The sequence below is a fragment of the Bactrocera neohumeralis genome, chromosome 3 (assembly GCF_024586455.1).
Source record: "Bactrocera neohumeralis isolate Rockhampton chromosome 3, APGP_CSIRO_Bneo_wtdbg2-racon-allhic-juicebox.fasta_v2, whole genome shotgun sequence".
In the NCBI taxonomy this organism is placed as follows: Eukaryota; Metazoa; Arthropoda; class Insecta; order Diptera; family Tephritidae; genus Bactrocera; species Bactrocera neohumeralis.
The window spans coordinates 22,767,786-22,785,701 of NC_065920.1; the positions used below are offsets into that span (position 1 = coordinate 22,767,786).

The 17,916-nt window shown below is 36.6% G+C and overlaps 1 protein-coding gene across 2 annotated transcripts in view; it reads left to right on the top strand.

The window, feature by feature from the left end:
• LOC126752280 (hemicentin-1) overlaps positions 1-17,916 on the top strand; it is a 393,430-nt gene that overhangs the window by 280,270 nt on the left and 95,244 nt on the right. For both annotated transcript variants that reach the window (XM_050462979.1, XM_050462980.1), the window contains exons 3-4: positions 5,358-5,618; positions 13,627-13,823. In XM_050462979.1, the coding sequence (XP_050318936.1) occupies positions 5,358-5,618; positions 13,627-13,823 (458 nt within the window). The remainder of the gene's footprint in view (positions 1-5,357; positions 5,619-13,626; positions 13,824-17,916) is intronic.

The following is a 17,916-nucleotide window of genomic DNA, read 5'->3' on the forward strand; positions in this document are numbered from 1 at the left end:
AGTTTCACAATTTCTCTTGTTCTTCTTTCAAAGCAAAAAATTTTTTTTAAGTGAATAAATCAGCGATGACACAAAGCAGCCATAAAGCAAAATCGCATAAAAATATTATGCACATACATATTATATATATATATATATATATATATGTATTATATAACGAAATAAGCGCGAAGCGTTTAACTGCGATACAAGTGAGGAGAATATGTTTCGTGAATGGAAAAATATGCTGAAAGTTGCTGGCAGTGGGCGGCTTGAAACTTTCAAATTCATATAAATAAGTGTCACTGGCAGAAATGGCGAAGCCAAAGTGCAAGCGAAGAATGAAGTAAGTTAAAAAGCTTAGCAGCAGCTCCAGCCCTTCTAGTATCTATTATGAGTTTTTGCCATTCGCACAACGCCGCCCACACAGTTTAGCCAGATGCCAAAAAATATGGTGCCAAAGTAAAAAAAAAAATAAATTCCGCTTCCGCTTATATCCGCTTTATCGAAAGTTGTCTTGCTTGGCTTTGTCAGTTGTCACTGCTTGATATTAGATCTTTGCTATTTCTTCGGCAGACAAAAATCGACGAGCGTTTGGCCCGCAGCAGGCAATATCATGCTCTTACAATAAGGTTATCCTAAATTTCTTTAGATCTTCAGGTACTCTGAAGAAAAAAAAAACAAAAAGAATAAAATCCGAAACTCGAAAATTGCAGAGTTATCTTGCACAATAACCCGTGTCAAATTACATGAAGCTAGCTCGAAAAGGAGAAGTGGTTCATACTGTAACAATAGTTGGAACATTCAGTTTGTATGGCAGTATGTATATGAATGATTTCTTCGAATATTCCACCATTAATTTGGACAATAACCCAAGCCGAATTTCGTGCTGATAACTCGTTAAATGAAAAGGTTCTCCATACAACACTTGATTCCGACAAATAAATGCTGTAGTGTTACGATATCGACGATTCCGACAACTGAGCTTCCTGTTGGAAAGAAAAGGTCGTGTTCAAAATTTCAGATCCATATCTGAAAAAACTGTGGAACCAGCTTTCGTATATACAGTTAGATAGACATATACAGGCTAAATCGACTCGGGTTGTCATACCGATCAGTTATACACATTTTTTATTCAGTCACCAATGTTTCCTCCAAGAAGTAACAAACATCGTGGTAAACTTAATATACCCTCTTCATGGTGTAATTACCTCTAGCGCTCTACTTCGAGCTTAACCCGTCCAACTTTAACAAAAACTTCATTCAAGTTCTTATTCTTTATCACGATTTCTGGTTTACGAAGAGGTTTTATATTATTTACAAAAATGCGTCGGACGCTTTTCCATAATTTTAAAAACCAAGAAACTCAAACATCACTCTTCTTGGTACACTCATCTCATAGGGAGTATTTCGTTCTCATCAGATGATATGGCACCTCCACTTCTACAGACCTTAAGTAATCCAATCGGAAATCATCATAAAACTCGTAGAACTTTCTGTTTCAGCCTTTCGTGGCACCGTTACAAATTCAACTGCTTAAAGCTTTCACAAAATCAATTACATTTAAGCCATATTTTCTGCTTTCGTTGAGAATGATATACGAACGGTTCTTTTAATAGATTTGTACCAGTTTATTCGTAAAGCTAGCAATAATAATAAAATAATAATAGATTTTAAGTTGGCTAAAAAATGTTCAGTATATGCCGTATGTTAGATCATATACTGAAATTTTTGCCAAATAAAGCTTTGTTGACAGTTAACCATAACTTTACTGACGGATCGAAAAGCTCAAGCTTTGATTCGACTTAATTTGACAGTTTCTTAACTGAACAAGTCTCTAGGATTCAAGGTATCAACCAATTTATTCATAATTTCGGTTACTCTGGACTATTCTGTCTCTTTTATACAGATGAAAGAAGAAAGTTTTAGAAAGCTTTTAATAAGCAAGACGACAAAGTTTACGCAAAAACTTTCAAAGATACTAAAAATTTAATTCCAAGGGTCCAATGTTGTCACCGTTCAGTTGCTGTAATGGTTTAATAGGCAGTGTACTTTTACACGTTAAGTCTGGCTTTACATCTCTTCACTTCTTCAATGGAAAGTATTGGATCTTTCAGCATGATACTGCTCCATTCCATAAAGCAAGCATCAAACAGCGGGACAAAAATAAATATTCCTAGTTTTATAGCCGCAGATGATTTGCCATTTTGATACGAATGTATTAAATTACAGCTTGTGGCCAGAGTTAGAGAATACGGCCTTTTACAAAAATTTGGAAAGTCTGAAAAAACCTAAGTCGCTGGACTAAAACTATTCAAATGTTGCATAAATCTTCCAAATCAACGTTATGTATAGGTTAGGTTAGGTTAGGTTAGATGGCGGACCTGAAATATCACACGTATCGTGTAGTCCTTTGGGAAACCATGAAAAAAAGAATTGCTTTACAAAACGCTTAGTCTGCTAAAATTTCCAGCTTTATAGCATAGAGCCATAGACATAGGGCAATAGCCTGTTGAAACCCCTTATTGCGATCGATCTTGGGCCAAAAGGATACCGACGTGGACCCAACTCCCGCGAAGTCCAGTTATCTAGTAGTAGAACTCAATAGGATACGGGAGCACCGACCCGCTCGCATTCTACTCATAGTGGTTCTAGAGCGCCTTTCCACATCACAAAAGCCCTCCACTACATAAAAGCTTCATCATTGAATGGTGTCCTAGAGCCAGGGGACCAATTTTGGAGAGAGACCCACCTTTCACTAATGGCTCATCTACACTAGTATAAAGCAATCGATGCCATTTTTACTCTTTCTTCGATATTCAGCTTCCATGATAGCTTCCTATCAACTGAATTTTCACAGCAACCGCCGGTTGCAGACGGATACCTCTCATTTGCAGCAACGGTACCAACCGAATTTTGTATATTCTAGTAATTAAAACCACCTAGGTTCCTTTGTCCTACCCTTGCATCTACTCATACTTACGCGGTACTCAGGAGCTTTTCTTTGACCATAAGTTCTACAACAACTGCATAGGTAATCACCCGGCAGCCCCGATCCTCAAGTCTTTTAGCAGATCGTTAACGACCAGGATCCACAGCAGTAGAATGAAAGAGAACTTCAACTTCTGGGGTTCCCCTACTCACATTTCGTCAAGCACATGCGTTGCTCCATTCAGTTTCAATTACTCTGTTGCACAGAAGACTGAAAATGAGGTGTTTGAGGTTTGTTTCAACCCCAAAAATGTCCAGAGAAGTTACGACTGTTTCCGGCAGAACGTTGTTGAAAGCTTCCTTAATATTAAGGAAGGCTCCAACAGCGGTTTCTTAAACCTTAAAGCCTTTTTAAGCCATAATAATGTAGTATGCAGGGCAGTACCCATCGACCTGCCATTAAAATAGGCATGTTGCTCGCCTGATAAATGGTCCCTCGGAATGCGCCTGCTTATGTATCTGCCTATCAGTATATGTATATTTATTTTTTGATAAAATGGTAGGAGACAAATTGATATTAGGCCTATACTAAAACAAGTTTTATTTAAACTTTCTGGTTTTCGGTATATTTTTTACTGACCATAATATTTATGCTACGTCTATAGAAAATATATTTTTAGAAGTGTAGAATTTCCTAGAGGGATAGCTGCCAAATCAGCTATCAAAGAGAACGCATGATGTTGACATTTATTTACAGAATAATTTCACGAACTTTCGTGCAAAGACTTAAGGTGACTTTACTAGCGGTTGAGCTTTTTGGGAATATATAACTGAAATCAAAATAATTTTAGCGACACATTTTGAAAACTGAAACTAAGTTGCAATTAAAATTAAGCAGACAAATGAACGGCGACTTCTATGTTCCTACCGTCAATAACAAATAGTCTAGTTGAGAAGAGATACCAAAATACTACATTGAGACTAACTTTTGTTGACTGAGTCATGCTGATACAGTAAATATAATTGACGTGTGCTGAAATGAGAGGGTGCCGTTGACTTAAATTTTGTTCCTAGCTGGTTTAAATTCAAGACTCGGCGATACTTGACAAAAAAGTGGCTTTAACTTGAACCGAGAGCATGGTCTTCATAAAAAACTGTCATAAAGTCGAAATACTGACCAAACAACAAATTCCATACAATTTGCTTGCCAATAAAGCCTTAATATTGACCGTAGTAATTTTTATGTTTCACTCGAAGTAAAAGTAATAAACACAACCTTCACCATCAACTTTGAGAAATTATAGCATTACAACCAACAAACTTACGCGCACCTTGCGCACCCCACGCTGTCATGACAAGATATCTTTCTTTGCATAATAGCTCACAGAAATAGACCAAAAACAAATTAGCGGCTGAAAACAATGACCCAGAAAAGATGGTGGCATGAAAATGAGATATTTTAAAAATATTTCCCTAAAAGCAAACCTGCGAATCGCCACACAAAAGCGCATAAAAAAGTTGCACATAAAAATATCAAAAAGGAATAACTCAAGGCGGAGAGCGAAAATAATTTTGTGTCGCCAAGAAATGTGGCGAAAAACTTTTACGGCCACTAAAAGAAAAATGGTGGCCGGGCAGAGGCAACAAGGCAACAAACTGTTGTAAATCACACAGAATGCCCAAATGGCCAAGTAGCCAAACGCAAACAACAAAAACGACGGCTGCAGCTGCTGCCACCAACGAAGCAAGCCTCCGACCGCCGCCCAACGCCATTGCTGCCGCGCCAACTTCATCAACACACTTTTGTTTACTTGTGCCACTTGGCGCGCGCGCGCAAACGCGCTGTCATTGCCATTTTCTAATTTTCACTTGCCAGCCAGCAAACAAACAAATCAACAAACAAACCAACTCGAAATTGGAGCAAATGCGGTGGTGTGGCAGTGAGGAGGCGCTGAGGTGCTGGGCTATTGTTGGTTGGGGGTCGGTGTGTGTATACAACATCACCAACGTTGTCCTTCATTGCGCCGCCACAGCAACCGAGTGGCAATGTAGCCGCTGTGCATACAATAACTTTGACATGCACACAATAACTTTGTTGTTGCCACAGAAGCAGCAGCAGCAGCGACCGTCAAGCGTCAGGCATAGCTCTCATAGCTGGGAGCTTCAACCGCAGCTGTTGCCCTGAGTGGCTAGCCAGCTGCTGCCATCACTGGTCGGTAGCCAGCAGTTTGCACGCTTTCACCATTATCACTTTTTCAATATAAATATGCCTCAACCCGCCTCCCTCTCTCGTCGCACTCACAATGCAGTTGCCACTGTGCTTGCAAAAACCGAAAAAAAAAATCAAGAAATATCTGTATCTATATGAATTTTTCCCACACACTTTCAGGCCATTCTCCACTTCATCTTCTTTTTCTTACACATTTTGTCCTTGTTCTCTTTTGCAGAGTGGATTTTCGTCCAGGTCGTGGGATTTATGACTTGCAAATAAAAAACACCTCATACAATCGCGATAATGGCCGCTTCGAGTGTCGGATCAAGGCCAAAGGCACCGGTGCCGATGTACATCAGGAATTTTACAATTTGACAGTTTTGACACCGCCACATCCGCCAATGATAACGCCGGGCAACATAGCCATTGCCACCGAGGATAAACCGTTAGAATTGACTTGCAGCAGTGTGGGTGGCTCACCGGATCCGACGATAACGTAAGTAAAGTGAAATTGTTAAGTGAAAATTGTGACTTAACGACAGGTCAGTGGATAGAAAGTAAATAAATTTAGTCTCACCAAGCATACACACATACATACATATATGGTTATACAATGTATATTAGATAGTTTAAAAAGTACACACACACACTAAGTATTCACCACACAAGCGGAAATGTAAAAACAAGTAGCTGCCAAGAAATAAGTGGATTTAAAGCACTAAAGCAGGTGTAAACGACTTGATGAGCAAGATAAAAATATTAGCGTTATAGTAATGCAATAATCTAATTTTGAATACTGGAGTTGTCCGCAGCTCTACAAAGCACAAGTGGAGTTAGAGTAAAAATTTGTAAAGAAAAGCTGTATACATTTTATTTTCAGTGTCTATTAGCTCCTCCTTCTAACTGCATATGTGGTAACTAGTAAGAATCACACCTATGTTGACTTCATATGTAAAATTAATAAAACTCAGGCTAAATCTGTAAACAGCTCATATCACAACCATAGTAAATCAGAAGTGAAAAATAAGTAAGTAAAAGTTAAGTTCGGTTTCACACTCTCTTATGAATCAAAGATGGCGATTTAAGGTGTATTCCTAGTTTAACGCAAGATTGGAATTTCATACAGGGTGTCTCAAAACCAACGCACTATTTAAATTTGGCACTATCTATATAGTAAAGTGTTCACAACCCTAAAAACCCCAAATCGACAGCTGACAGTTTAGTATAAAACGACAGACCTTCATTACTGAACTATGCATTCTGACATAAAAGTACCCGGAAATTTCAAAAATTGTATAAAACGTTTCATATTAAATTACTCATTAATATTTATTTTGTCTCCTTCAAAGTAATCTCCACCAGATGTACTATATAGTAGAACATTTTTTATAAACACTTTTTGGGATATTCTTCAGCTCCTTCAGCGAATTTCATTTCATCCTTTCGATCGACTAAAAACAGCTTCCACGGAGTGGCAATTCCTACTTGTGGAACAAGCAAGAATCAGACAGAGCCAATTCAGATGAATACGGTAGTTGATCGATGGTATTCATTACGATTTTGGCTTTAAACTCAGTTACAATCGTGGCTCGATGCAATCGGCATTTACAAGTATAATGCTCTCAATATACATCAGACTCATTCGAACGGCTATACCTTTCCCTTTTTATACCCTGAACAGGGTATATTAAGTTTGTCACGAAGTTTGTAACACCCAGAAGGAAGCGTCGGAGACTCTATAAAGTATATATATAAATGATCAGTATGTTGAGCTGAGTCGATTTAGCCATGTCCGTCTGTCTGTATATATACGAACTAGTCCCTCAGTTTTTAAGAAATCGTTTTGAAATTTTGCCAACGTCATTTTCTCTTCAAGGAGCTGCTCATTTGTCGGAACTGCCGATATTGGACCACTATAACATATAGCTGCCATACAAACTGAACAATCGGAATCAAGTTCTTGTATGGAAAACTTTCACATTTTACAAGATATATTCACGAAATTTGATATAGATTATTTTCTAAGGCAACAATGTAGTCGCCGAAAAAATTGTTCAGATCGGTTAACTATAGCATATAGCTGCCATACAAACTGAACGATCGGAAAAAGTTCTTGTATGGAAAACTTTTGCATTTGACAAGATACATTCATGAAATTTGGTATAGATTATTTTCTAAAGCAACGATGCAATTTTCGAAGAAATTTTTCAGATCAGCTTGCTATAGCATACAGCTGCCATACAAACTGAACGATCGGAAAAAAGTTCTTGTATGGAAAAGTTTTGCATTTTACAAAATATATTCACGAAATTTGGTATAGATTATTTTCTAAGGCAACAATGTAATCTCCGAAGAAATTGTTCAGATCGCTTAACTATAGCATATAGCTGCCATATAAACGGAACACATAGTTACTGAAAGAAATGCACCTGTGAAGCGTATATTAGCTTCGGTGCAGCCGAAGTTAACGTTTTTTCTTGTTTTTTAATATTTTCATCAGTTGAAGAGGTCGAAGGTCGTCAAGAATAGCTCGACCGTCTTTGAAGGCTTTGTACCACTTGTAGACTTGTGTTTTTGAATCAACGCAAGTCTTTACAACCATCGCAACCATTTTTGGTATTTTTTAATTTAATCACAATTTGTGAAAAAGTTTTGAAATGACGGGAAATTTAAATCTTGCGATAATTTTGAGACACCCTGTATTTTCAGGTGTATGCAAAACTTTGAATTAAGCATTTTGCGAAAAGTTCATAACTCATTAAATTATATTCTAGGTCGTAAACTCCCTTGGTCACTTTGCTATATTAGGCTTTATATCCGTAATATTGGTACAAAAGTCAACGCAGTTAACTAAATTAGATATGTGTGATATCAACTCAACCCAATAGACTAATTATAGTATAATCGGTATGAGGTAAACATCGACCAGTTAAGCTGAAGACAGGATCCACTTATTTGATACCGGTCTCAACCGGTCTCACTCACAACTTCATATTAAGTTTGACATTTTTGATTTTATGTTACTCAGACTGTTTTAACATATGAGCGCTATTTGTGTTGTCCACAGTAACTTAAAATATTCATCTCGGCCAAAAAATTTAATTAAAACGCGAGCATTTCACCGCGATTATTATTTTTTTTTTCAACTTTCCATGTTAATTCACTCAGCAGCAATGCATTGATGAAATTAGTTTAATTTTTGGTCTAGAAGCTATATAAAGGACCAGTGTTTATTGATGGTATAAAGAATATTTCGAAAAAAGAACTAAGCAATTTTCGATTATTAACATATATTTTTTCTCTAATTCCGAAATGTAAAAGACAACCTATGTAGAATACGAAATCTGGCGTAATTCGTTATCTAATTTTACGCATTGAGTATATTTAGTGAGTTGACGCACTTGTACTAGTTTTCATCATAACCGTTATATGGGTAATGCGGGTGGTTTAAATTCGATTTAGTCTATTTTTACAATGCAGTAAGTTAGACCGTAACTATTTGTATTGAAAAAGTTTGGTTGATTTAACATCAATGGTTTGAGATATATATATGTATTTAAGACACATTAAGAACCGAAGCCATGCCTACATTTCCAAAACTTTACAAACGAAAGACGTTGCTACCAGACAAGCAGAATTTTATTCGTATCATTTACTCTATATATAACTCTATAACTATCTGGATTAGTTTTAGTTGATACATACAACCGTTAGGTGAACTAAACTATACTATACTCCACACCAACATGTTGCAAGCGTATAAAAGTGTTTACACAATTAGAAATTACAGTTTTCTATTTAACCATCCAAACTTATAAAAAAACACTATCCAGTTAAATAATGGGCACCTCATTAACCACCAATGTATACGAATAAAGAATGTCAGTTTCATTTGACACTACTCTATTAAGCACCAAAGTTAAGTCACTTCGAATAAAACACAAACTAAATTAAACTCAGATTGTACCAAACACATAATTTCTTAAAGACCATAAGCAAACAAACTCGAAACAAATTAAAGAAACACACACATTAATATAAAAGAAGTGCTGGTTACATAAAAGAATTATATTAAACTACGAGTTCTTTAAACCTCCCAATGGCAAGGACTTACTGTCAGGATAAATCAAACATTATTATCGCCTAAAATCGAGTAGAAATGACTGTATTCTACTAGGATGAAATCAGCTTGTATGAACTCTTCTTCTTCAAATATACGATAATGTATGATCAGAACAATGTTACGGCTTTCTACAGAATGGACAGCAAACAAATTTTCCTGCTGTAGTGATTCGAAAATGTGTCAACTCGACATGGATTTAAAGCATTGGTCCTACAAAAGTCTATCAACAATCATTACACATTACTAATATTTGCTTTTTCATTGCCGGCGATTTTAAAAGATGGTTATATTTCATTTAAATTTCGATCAGAGAGGGCTCCACTTATCGCAGAACTACCGGAAAATATGACTACACAAGCACCTGTCTGACGGAAAAGGCGCATAAAAACCTTAACAAATTATTCGCTGCAATGAATTATCTTTTAGTAGATTTTAAAGCATAATTTTGCTTTGCGTCACAAAGCTCTCACAGTGCCTTTAGCACCCAATCTACTGCTAGTTGGCACTGTAGCACTTTTATGTGTGATTGAGATTGCTGCATTTTGCTCAGCCAAATCAAGCCTAAGCTATCAACTGTTCGTAAAGGAAAGTAAAGCAAAGTTAAGTTAAGGTCAAAATGAAATTAAAAGTAAACCTAAATTGATTGACTTCGAAAATTATGTTGACTTAAGAACAAAGTGCGAGAACAGAAACGGAATTTTTCATGTAACGTATACGCAGTGTAGTACTTTATGAAGGATAATTTGAAGTGAAGCGGTGGCATACAAAGCAGCTGGAAACTTTAAAAGCTTGGTAGCAAATTAGTATATGAGTATTTACTTCACTTGCAGCGAGATTTATTTTAGTTATTTATTTTTATAATTTTTTGTTGCATTTTTGATGGTGCGCGTCCAATTTCGCTAATAGCTGCAGTTGCCTATTTAGTACTTTATGGTTTACGTGCATAGATAAAGTTACAAAATACTCAATATTAACTAAAGATAAGGAATACAAGTTGTTCAACGAATATGGTTTGGATTAGAAGTAAGTGCTTTGCAAAAAAACGGAACTCTTGGTCACACCAAGCCTGAATTAAAAGACATTCATGCATAGACTCCATAATATTTGGATATCTGATACCATATACATATTAACAAATCACTTTCATAAGAGAAGTCGAAGTATCACTAATGGACAAACTGACTGCTATTGAATATAGATATTTTTAACAGAAGAATTTAGGTTGAGTTAAAGCATAGATGCTGATAGTTGTGGCCAATGCATATTTGACAATGGTTTTCAGAACGGTTATCAAATTTCAATTCAATTAAATATTAATGAGCTTTTTCATATTCAACTTTTCGCACAGTTAAGTTTCTCCTTCGCTAACCCTTGGCTATATCACAAAGAGTTGATTAGCGTAGAAGTATTAGTGCACAAAGAAATATTAAGTTGATAACGCATTTCTCTTTTTATATAAAGAAAAAATATGAAAAGAAATCTTAGCTTTCCTATTACTTTTATCGTTCAGAGCTTGGAGTCGTTTTCTTAATAGTTTTCACTCGAATTTCAGACGTTTTTATACACCCTGAACGATTTCTGTTTGCCATGATGTTCTGGGTGTCAACGAAGCAAACGCCGGCGAAACTGAAAGAATATATTTATTTCATCAGCGAGGCAAGCTGAATAAATTTGGACATGTTCACGAAGTAGTACCTCAGTTTTTAAGCTGAAATTCTACACATGCCTTCATTTTCCTAAGAACCAGCTCGTTTTTCATAACCGTCGATATCGGACCACTATAGCATATATGCAACATACAAAATTACCAATCAAAATCATATCCTTGTATGGAAAACTTTTTTGTTTGACAGTTATTTTTTTTTTAATTTGGCACAGATTAGTGGCCAATGCAACGCCCCCATCCCGGAAAATATTTTTCAAATCGAAAGATATTTGATATAATATATATGCCATACAACGGTCGACCAAAATCAAGTTAAAGATCTTTTTATACACCTGAAGAGTATAATTGCTTCATTGCAGTCGCTGTTCTTCTTGTTTCATAAAAAAAAATAACGCAATGGAATTTAGGTCAATTGGAAAGTCATCAAATACTTAGATGCTGATATCAACTGTTGCATATCATATTATTTTAGGATCACCTATTCATCTGACAATGGTTTTCAGAACGGTTGACAAATAAATATTTAGAGATGCTTAAGCGTAATAAATATGTTTTTGCGCCGATATGTGACAATGAATAAAACATGGCTCCATCATTTCACTCCGAAGTCTAGTCGACAGTCATCCAAGTGGACTGCACACAATGAATCCGCTCCAAAGCATGGCATAATTTTTATTGACTACCTTGAGTAAGGAAGAACCACCCACAGCGACTACTACAAAGCGTTACTGAAAAGCGGCCGGTTTCAGTAAAAACGATGACAAAAATTCATGAATTGGGCTTGGAATTGCTTGCGCATCCATCCAATTCTCCAGATTCTCCCTCAACGACTATTTCCTGTTCTCAGATCTTAAAAGAATATTTGCTGGGAAGAATTTTTCGTCGAATGAATAGGTGATCACCGAAACTGAAGCCTATTTTAAAGCAAATGTACAAATAAATAAAGTGTATATAGTAATTTGATTCCCTAAAACAACTAAATCTACGTCCAATTGAGTAAAGTGTACGTTCTCCCAGCATTCGGTTTTAACCACCTCGATACTCCCCGAAGGTCCAGTCCGTATGAGCAGGTTGGAGTGAATTTCAAGACCTCGTGTGTTACCAGAATTAGGTCTCCCGTCAGAATTCCATACTGCTCTGGACTAGTGACCAGGGGTTGGACCCCATACGCACATTATACGCACACACCATTCAGACAAAAAGCTAACTCTAATTCTCAGTTAAACGCCTTTGTCGTCTAAACGACCATAATTGTTCAAAATAAACGTTGATCAGTCCATCTAACCACCATACCACCCAGATCCCTAATGTCACAGCAATAACATGCAATCAATCCACGAACCGAGCTCCACACTAACACCCCGACCTATCAGACAGGTTCCTACGATGCAAAAATGCATTTAGAGGCCCAGAACCAAACCCCGACATAATCTGAAGTCTGGGCTACCCTTAACAAATCAACGTACCGAATGCACTCAGAAGTCACTCGACCGATAGGACTATTGTCTGAGCGGTATTGCTACCTTCACTTGACCATGTCGGATATTCAGTCATTAAACAGCGGTAACACACTCAAGCCACTGCTTAACCTGAATGCAACACCCTATATGACAATCAGGTCAAGAGGAGGTACAGCTAACAGAAACTGCATAGCATCCGTTGAAACGTTGCGGCATACAGCCTGTTTTGAGAGGAGTTTTTGGAACCCCAAACACTCCGCAAAACGCGTCGTATTTTGCATACGATTGCCTGCAGTCGCTCCTTCACATTCGCCAAGTATGGAGTGAACACACATTCTTTCACTCATAGTCAGCCCTCATGGTCAGTACAGGTATTGACAGCAATCACGTAGTCAGAGAACTTTGAAAACGATGTTTCAAGAAAAACACTATCGCAGATTGCAGTAGCCGAGCAATCTGGCCTGACGGGCCGCGCTCCCAAAGGTACTACTTCCTACACTTTTACTGTGATTGCCTTGAAACTTTGGGAAATTGATATTTTTTAAATTTCAAAACTTGCGTAATCTGTTAAAGAAACGCCTATTTCTTCCTTCTTCTTTCCGATTATACGAAAAAAAATTTTAAATTTAAAAGGCTCTTCTTTAATTCAAATTTTAAATCAAAAAAATATTTATATACATCGTAGCTGACTTGAAGAAGATTCTTACAGAATAGGCTGATTATTTCAAATTCGAATTAGACATTTTTCGCCTAGTATCGGTTTCTACTACAGACACGCAATCTACTTTCCGCCAGTACTCCACAAAGCAAAGTACGAAAGAATCACTGAAGCCACAGCGACATTAAGACTTAATTAAAAAGAAATGAGCAACGAAAAGTAAAACGATTTGCTGCAGGAGCACACATACACGAACAAACAAAGCAACACACACAGACATAGAATGAGCAACGCGAGATAGTCAAGTCGGACAAGAAATTCGATAAATTATTTTGTAATTTCGCCAAGGCGTCCTGCTCTAATGCGCCAGCCAAGCGATAGCTACACTTGATTGTACAAATAGACTTTGATATATATAATTTCTTACATATATATATATATATATATATATATGTATGTCAGTATTCATACAAATATATATATTTATGTATTTGCGTGCATGTGCCCTACCTTCTTCATTTACAATATTTCACTTTCCCTCTCTCTCTGGCTTTTTCACATTTTATACCGTGATACATGTTTTTATTGTTATTGCAGTTGGTTTCGCGAGGGCAGCAGCGTACCGTTACAATCGTACATACTGAAAGGCGGCTCCAAAAATCATTACACCAATGCAACATTACAAATACTGCCAAGACGCGCTGACGATGGCGCCAAATATAAATGCGTCGTTTGGAATCGTGCCATCTCCGAGGGTCATAAGCTGGAGACAACTGTCACGCTGAATGTGAACTGTAAGTAGGCAATCAAATTAATTGCTTTTGCGCCCGCACAAACACACACACGCACAAATGTACACACAGATGCACACACATATATACATACACTCTCTCAGTTAAGCGAGTTTATTGGAATTGCGCGGCGAAATCAGTGAAACTAAAAATTTTGTTTGCTTGACTGGCTGAACGGTTGGCCGGTTGGACGGTTGGCTGGCTGAACGCTTGGCCGGTTGGATAGTTGGCTGGTCGTTGCGCTGGCTGGCTGCCCGTGTGGCCGTCCGACTGCTGTCTGCCGATAACAAGAAGCCACAAATAAAACGCATGCGAGTTGATATCTAGCAATTGTTCCGTTAATTCTTTGCACTAATGAGCGCAGAAAAGCGAAAAATTTCATTTTTAAGTTGATAGCGAAGGCGGTGGAAAGCGATTACGAAAAATGCGAAAAATGCTTGTCTGGCAGTAAGAGAGTGGTCGCGGCCAATGATTTAAAATTGCCACTTTCTGCTGCAGAAATTTTTAAAGAGCGACTTAAAAAGTAAGCAAATTATGGTAATTATCTCATCAATTTGAAAAAAGGAAAGCACATTAAGGCAGAGAGTAGGGGAACGAAGGAACGACGGACAACTTTAAGAAATGGTGATTACTGCAGTTTTTCAATACTTTTGTGGTAATTAGTTCAATTGTACAACAAACGATATCAGTTAATCTGTGTTAAAATCAACGACCTTGGTATTATGGTAGAGTTTCGGTTAGTTGGTTTAATGAGTTGGTGCAGTCTCACAAGCTAGAGCTCATCTCAAACTCAGACGGAAGACGCATTACTCTGTTTGTGAGAGCAATTACTCTACACAAAATCAGATCTCTAACTAAGGCACTCATGATTGGGATTTGTAAAGAACCGATTAGCATGGCAAAACGTCTAAATTGAACTAAATATCCCTGCAACATTATTGTCCAAATTATACAAGGTCCTTTCCAAAGTAAACAGGACTTAAAACAAAAAACAGAACAATTGGTTTTTTCGGCAAAATCAATTTATTTTATTCAAAATTGTCTCCTTCTGCTTCAATACAGTTTTTTGCACGGTCCAAAAGCATGTCGAACGAGTGTTTTAGCTCGTTGGCCGGTATGGCCGCCAGTATGCCGGTGCAAGCCTTTTGAATGACTTCTACGTCTGCATAACGATTTTCTTTCATGGGCAAATGCATTTTTCCGAAAAGGATGAAGTCGCACGGTGCCATATCAGGTGAATACGGGGGGTGGTTAATGGTTAAAATGTGATTTTTAGTCAAATAATCAATAAGCTTAGAATATCCAATTGGCGCCACGTAGCGAAAAGAAGATACGACTGGCGCGCTGTTGTTAACTCGGCTATAATCGCGCAAGCGGTGTCTACGCCAATTAAGAAGAAGAAGAATCGTCCTTCGAATGTTGGATTCTGAGCAATTTTTGGTCGTCAGTCAATTTGTGCGGAACAAACCGTGCACACACCTTTCGTAAGCCCAAATGTTCGGTCAACACGCGATAAATTAATGTTTTGGAGATGTTCAATTCCATTTACATGAATTTCAATGATGATTTCGGCTGATCTTTGACGAGTTCACGCACAGTTTCGATGGAATTTCCGGTGATCACGGATTTTGATTTTGATTGGTCCACATGTTTATCATCATTTATGTCCTCACTACCATTTTGAAAACGTTGAAACCACTCGTGCACCCTTTTACGCCATAAACTTGCCTCATCAATTGAAACGTTTCGGTAAAAATTTTACGAATTTTAAAACAAAAATAAAATTAATGGCTCTTTGTTCGAAGCTCATTTTTGCACCGAAAACACAAACATACTGACACTTAAAACGCAATAACTTCATTTTACATACAAGTATTTGGAGAGTCTTTGTGAAGTGATCTTTATGTAAACTGAAAACCAAAACTAGCAATTCGCTTGTCTAGCTTCTCTACTGAATTTTGTACGGTTTTTAACATTTTTTAACACAAAAAAAATATATAAAAGACCACTCATTTATTTTCTTTCCCAAATCTAACGCAAGTGGTGCCTAGAAGTGATCAAAATAATACAATCCGTATATAGTACATAGCACTTTGAATCAACCTCCTTAGAAAATTGATTTTGATTAAGGGGTTATATACTGTTATACTTTAAAAAAAAATTTTTTTTTATTTTATATTCTTAATCTACTTATATTTAAGAATACACACAGAAAATTTCACATTGTTCCGGTGAATATTTTGGAAGTTACACGCAAATTTTAAAAGGCGTTTCAGAGTGCTTGGAAGTAAAAGGCCAAATGGTATTTTCAAAGTCGGTGACTAACATTATTCGAAAATGGCTACACTGTTTAGCCTCAAATTTTAACACCAACTTCTTATATATATTTTTTAGTTACTAATAGAAGATTTCTTCTCACCGATAAATATGTTTTTTTTTATAAGCAATTTTAAGCCGAAATTTTGGTCGAAAATAAATTTTTGGATCAACAAATTTAAACGTTTTCGCAGAAAAAGTTCTGAAAAATTCGCCTTTTTCGGCCTTCTGCCTGTGTTTAACCACTTAAAGCTTTTTCGATAGGATAACTTAAAGTAAGAGACCCATGCTGTATCGATCTAGTCTCCTAAAAGCCGCACGATAAAGAAGTTTATCTACTTCTAAGAAAGTTTTTGCACACGTAAAGATCTTTAGACTCAACGCATGGTCGGGCATTTTACAAGTAGTATGAAGATTCGAAAGTTTGAAGCAGTCTTTGTAAAACCAATATGTTTTATATTTATTTTTTTTTTGTCTGTTACAAGTTCAGTATTGATAATGTTTTATTGAAATTTGAAGCTTAAACAAATTTTAAATAAATCTATCTGCCCCCTTTTTATGATATTTTCAACGTCATTCCTCTAATAGATACCGTACTTATTTCTCAACTCGTTGTAGTAAAAGAAAAGGTTTGTGTAAAATAAAAATGGTCTCTGCTTGTCGATGTTGGGTCTCTTTGGAACAGACTACATTCTTACTTTAACAAATTTTAACAAACAGAACGACCAAAAAAGAGTATGAGTATCTGCTAAAAGCAAACTAAACTCATGATCATGAGACTCTAGTTATTTTCATTATTTTACATCAAAAATATGACATTATCTTTCCTCCAATAAGCGGCAATGAAATTAAGGCAGCTATGACTCTGATCGGAAAATAATCAAAGTTCTCCACGGGAATATAAGTTTCAAATGAAGAAAAATCTCAAATTCAACGCAGCGATTCAAAATTACTCATCATAAACATCAAACGGAGAAATAATTCATAACAATTTAATTTGCAAAAAAAACACTCACCAAATGTTACGTATACGCCATATCCCACTCAATCCATATGATGCTGAAGTTATTGGTATAAACTTCAAACGTTACGTATACGCAGTGGCAAACTTCTTTCATTTAACGCTAATATTAAAAGTATAAGCTGGAAAGAAAATAAAAGAAAATTTGAAATTAGATCATGATTTAAAGTAACACTTTCACATATTAAAGGGTGATCCATTTCGAGGTTCCCCAATTTTTTTAGAGAAGAACCCCAGAAACTTCAAATTTATTGGGGAATATAAACTATCATTCGAAAGAACAGAAGATGAAGAGTCCCTCTTTCAAATGTTGACCGCGGCTACGTTTCAGATGGTCAATCAGTTGAGTCCAATTTTCGATGATTTGTTCGATATAAAAGCGATGTTTTGACCAAATCGAGATTTTAAGAGATTTAGAATTTACATATGCTCAAAGGCCCAAAACGTAAAATAAAATTATCTGATCACCGCAGTGTTTTCTCAATAAATACAGTGATGCGATGTGACGCCGTTTTGTTGGAAGAAAATGAAAAAAGTACCTCCACTTGGATCACCCGTTTTATTACAAGTATATTTTTGTAATTATAATATATAATTCCTAGCAAAAATTGTCCCGCCAAATATTTACAATTTTCGGTAGTGGACAAATTCATAGTTAGCCAAGACTTGAATTTACGAATTAATAAAAAATTTACTACAAAAAAAGAACTGGGTCCCTCCATTGCGATTCAGTGGTGACTAATGGTTAGCAATCAAGAC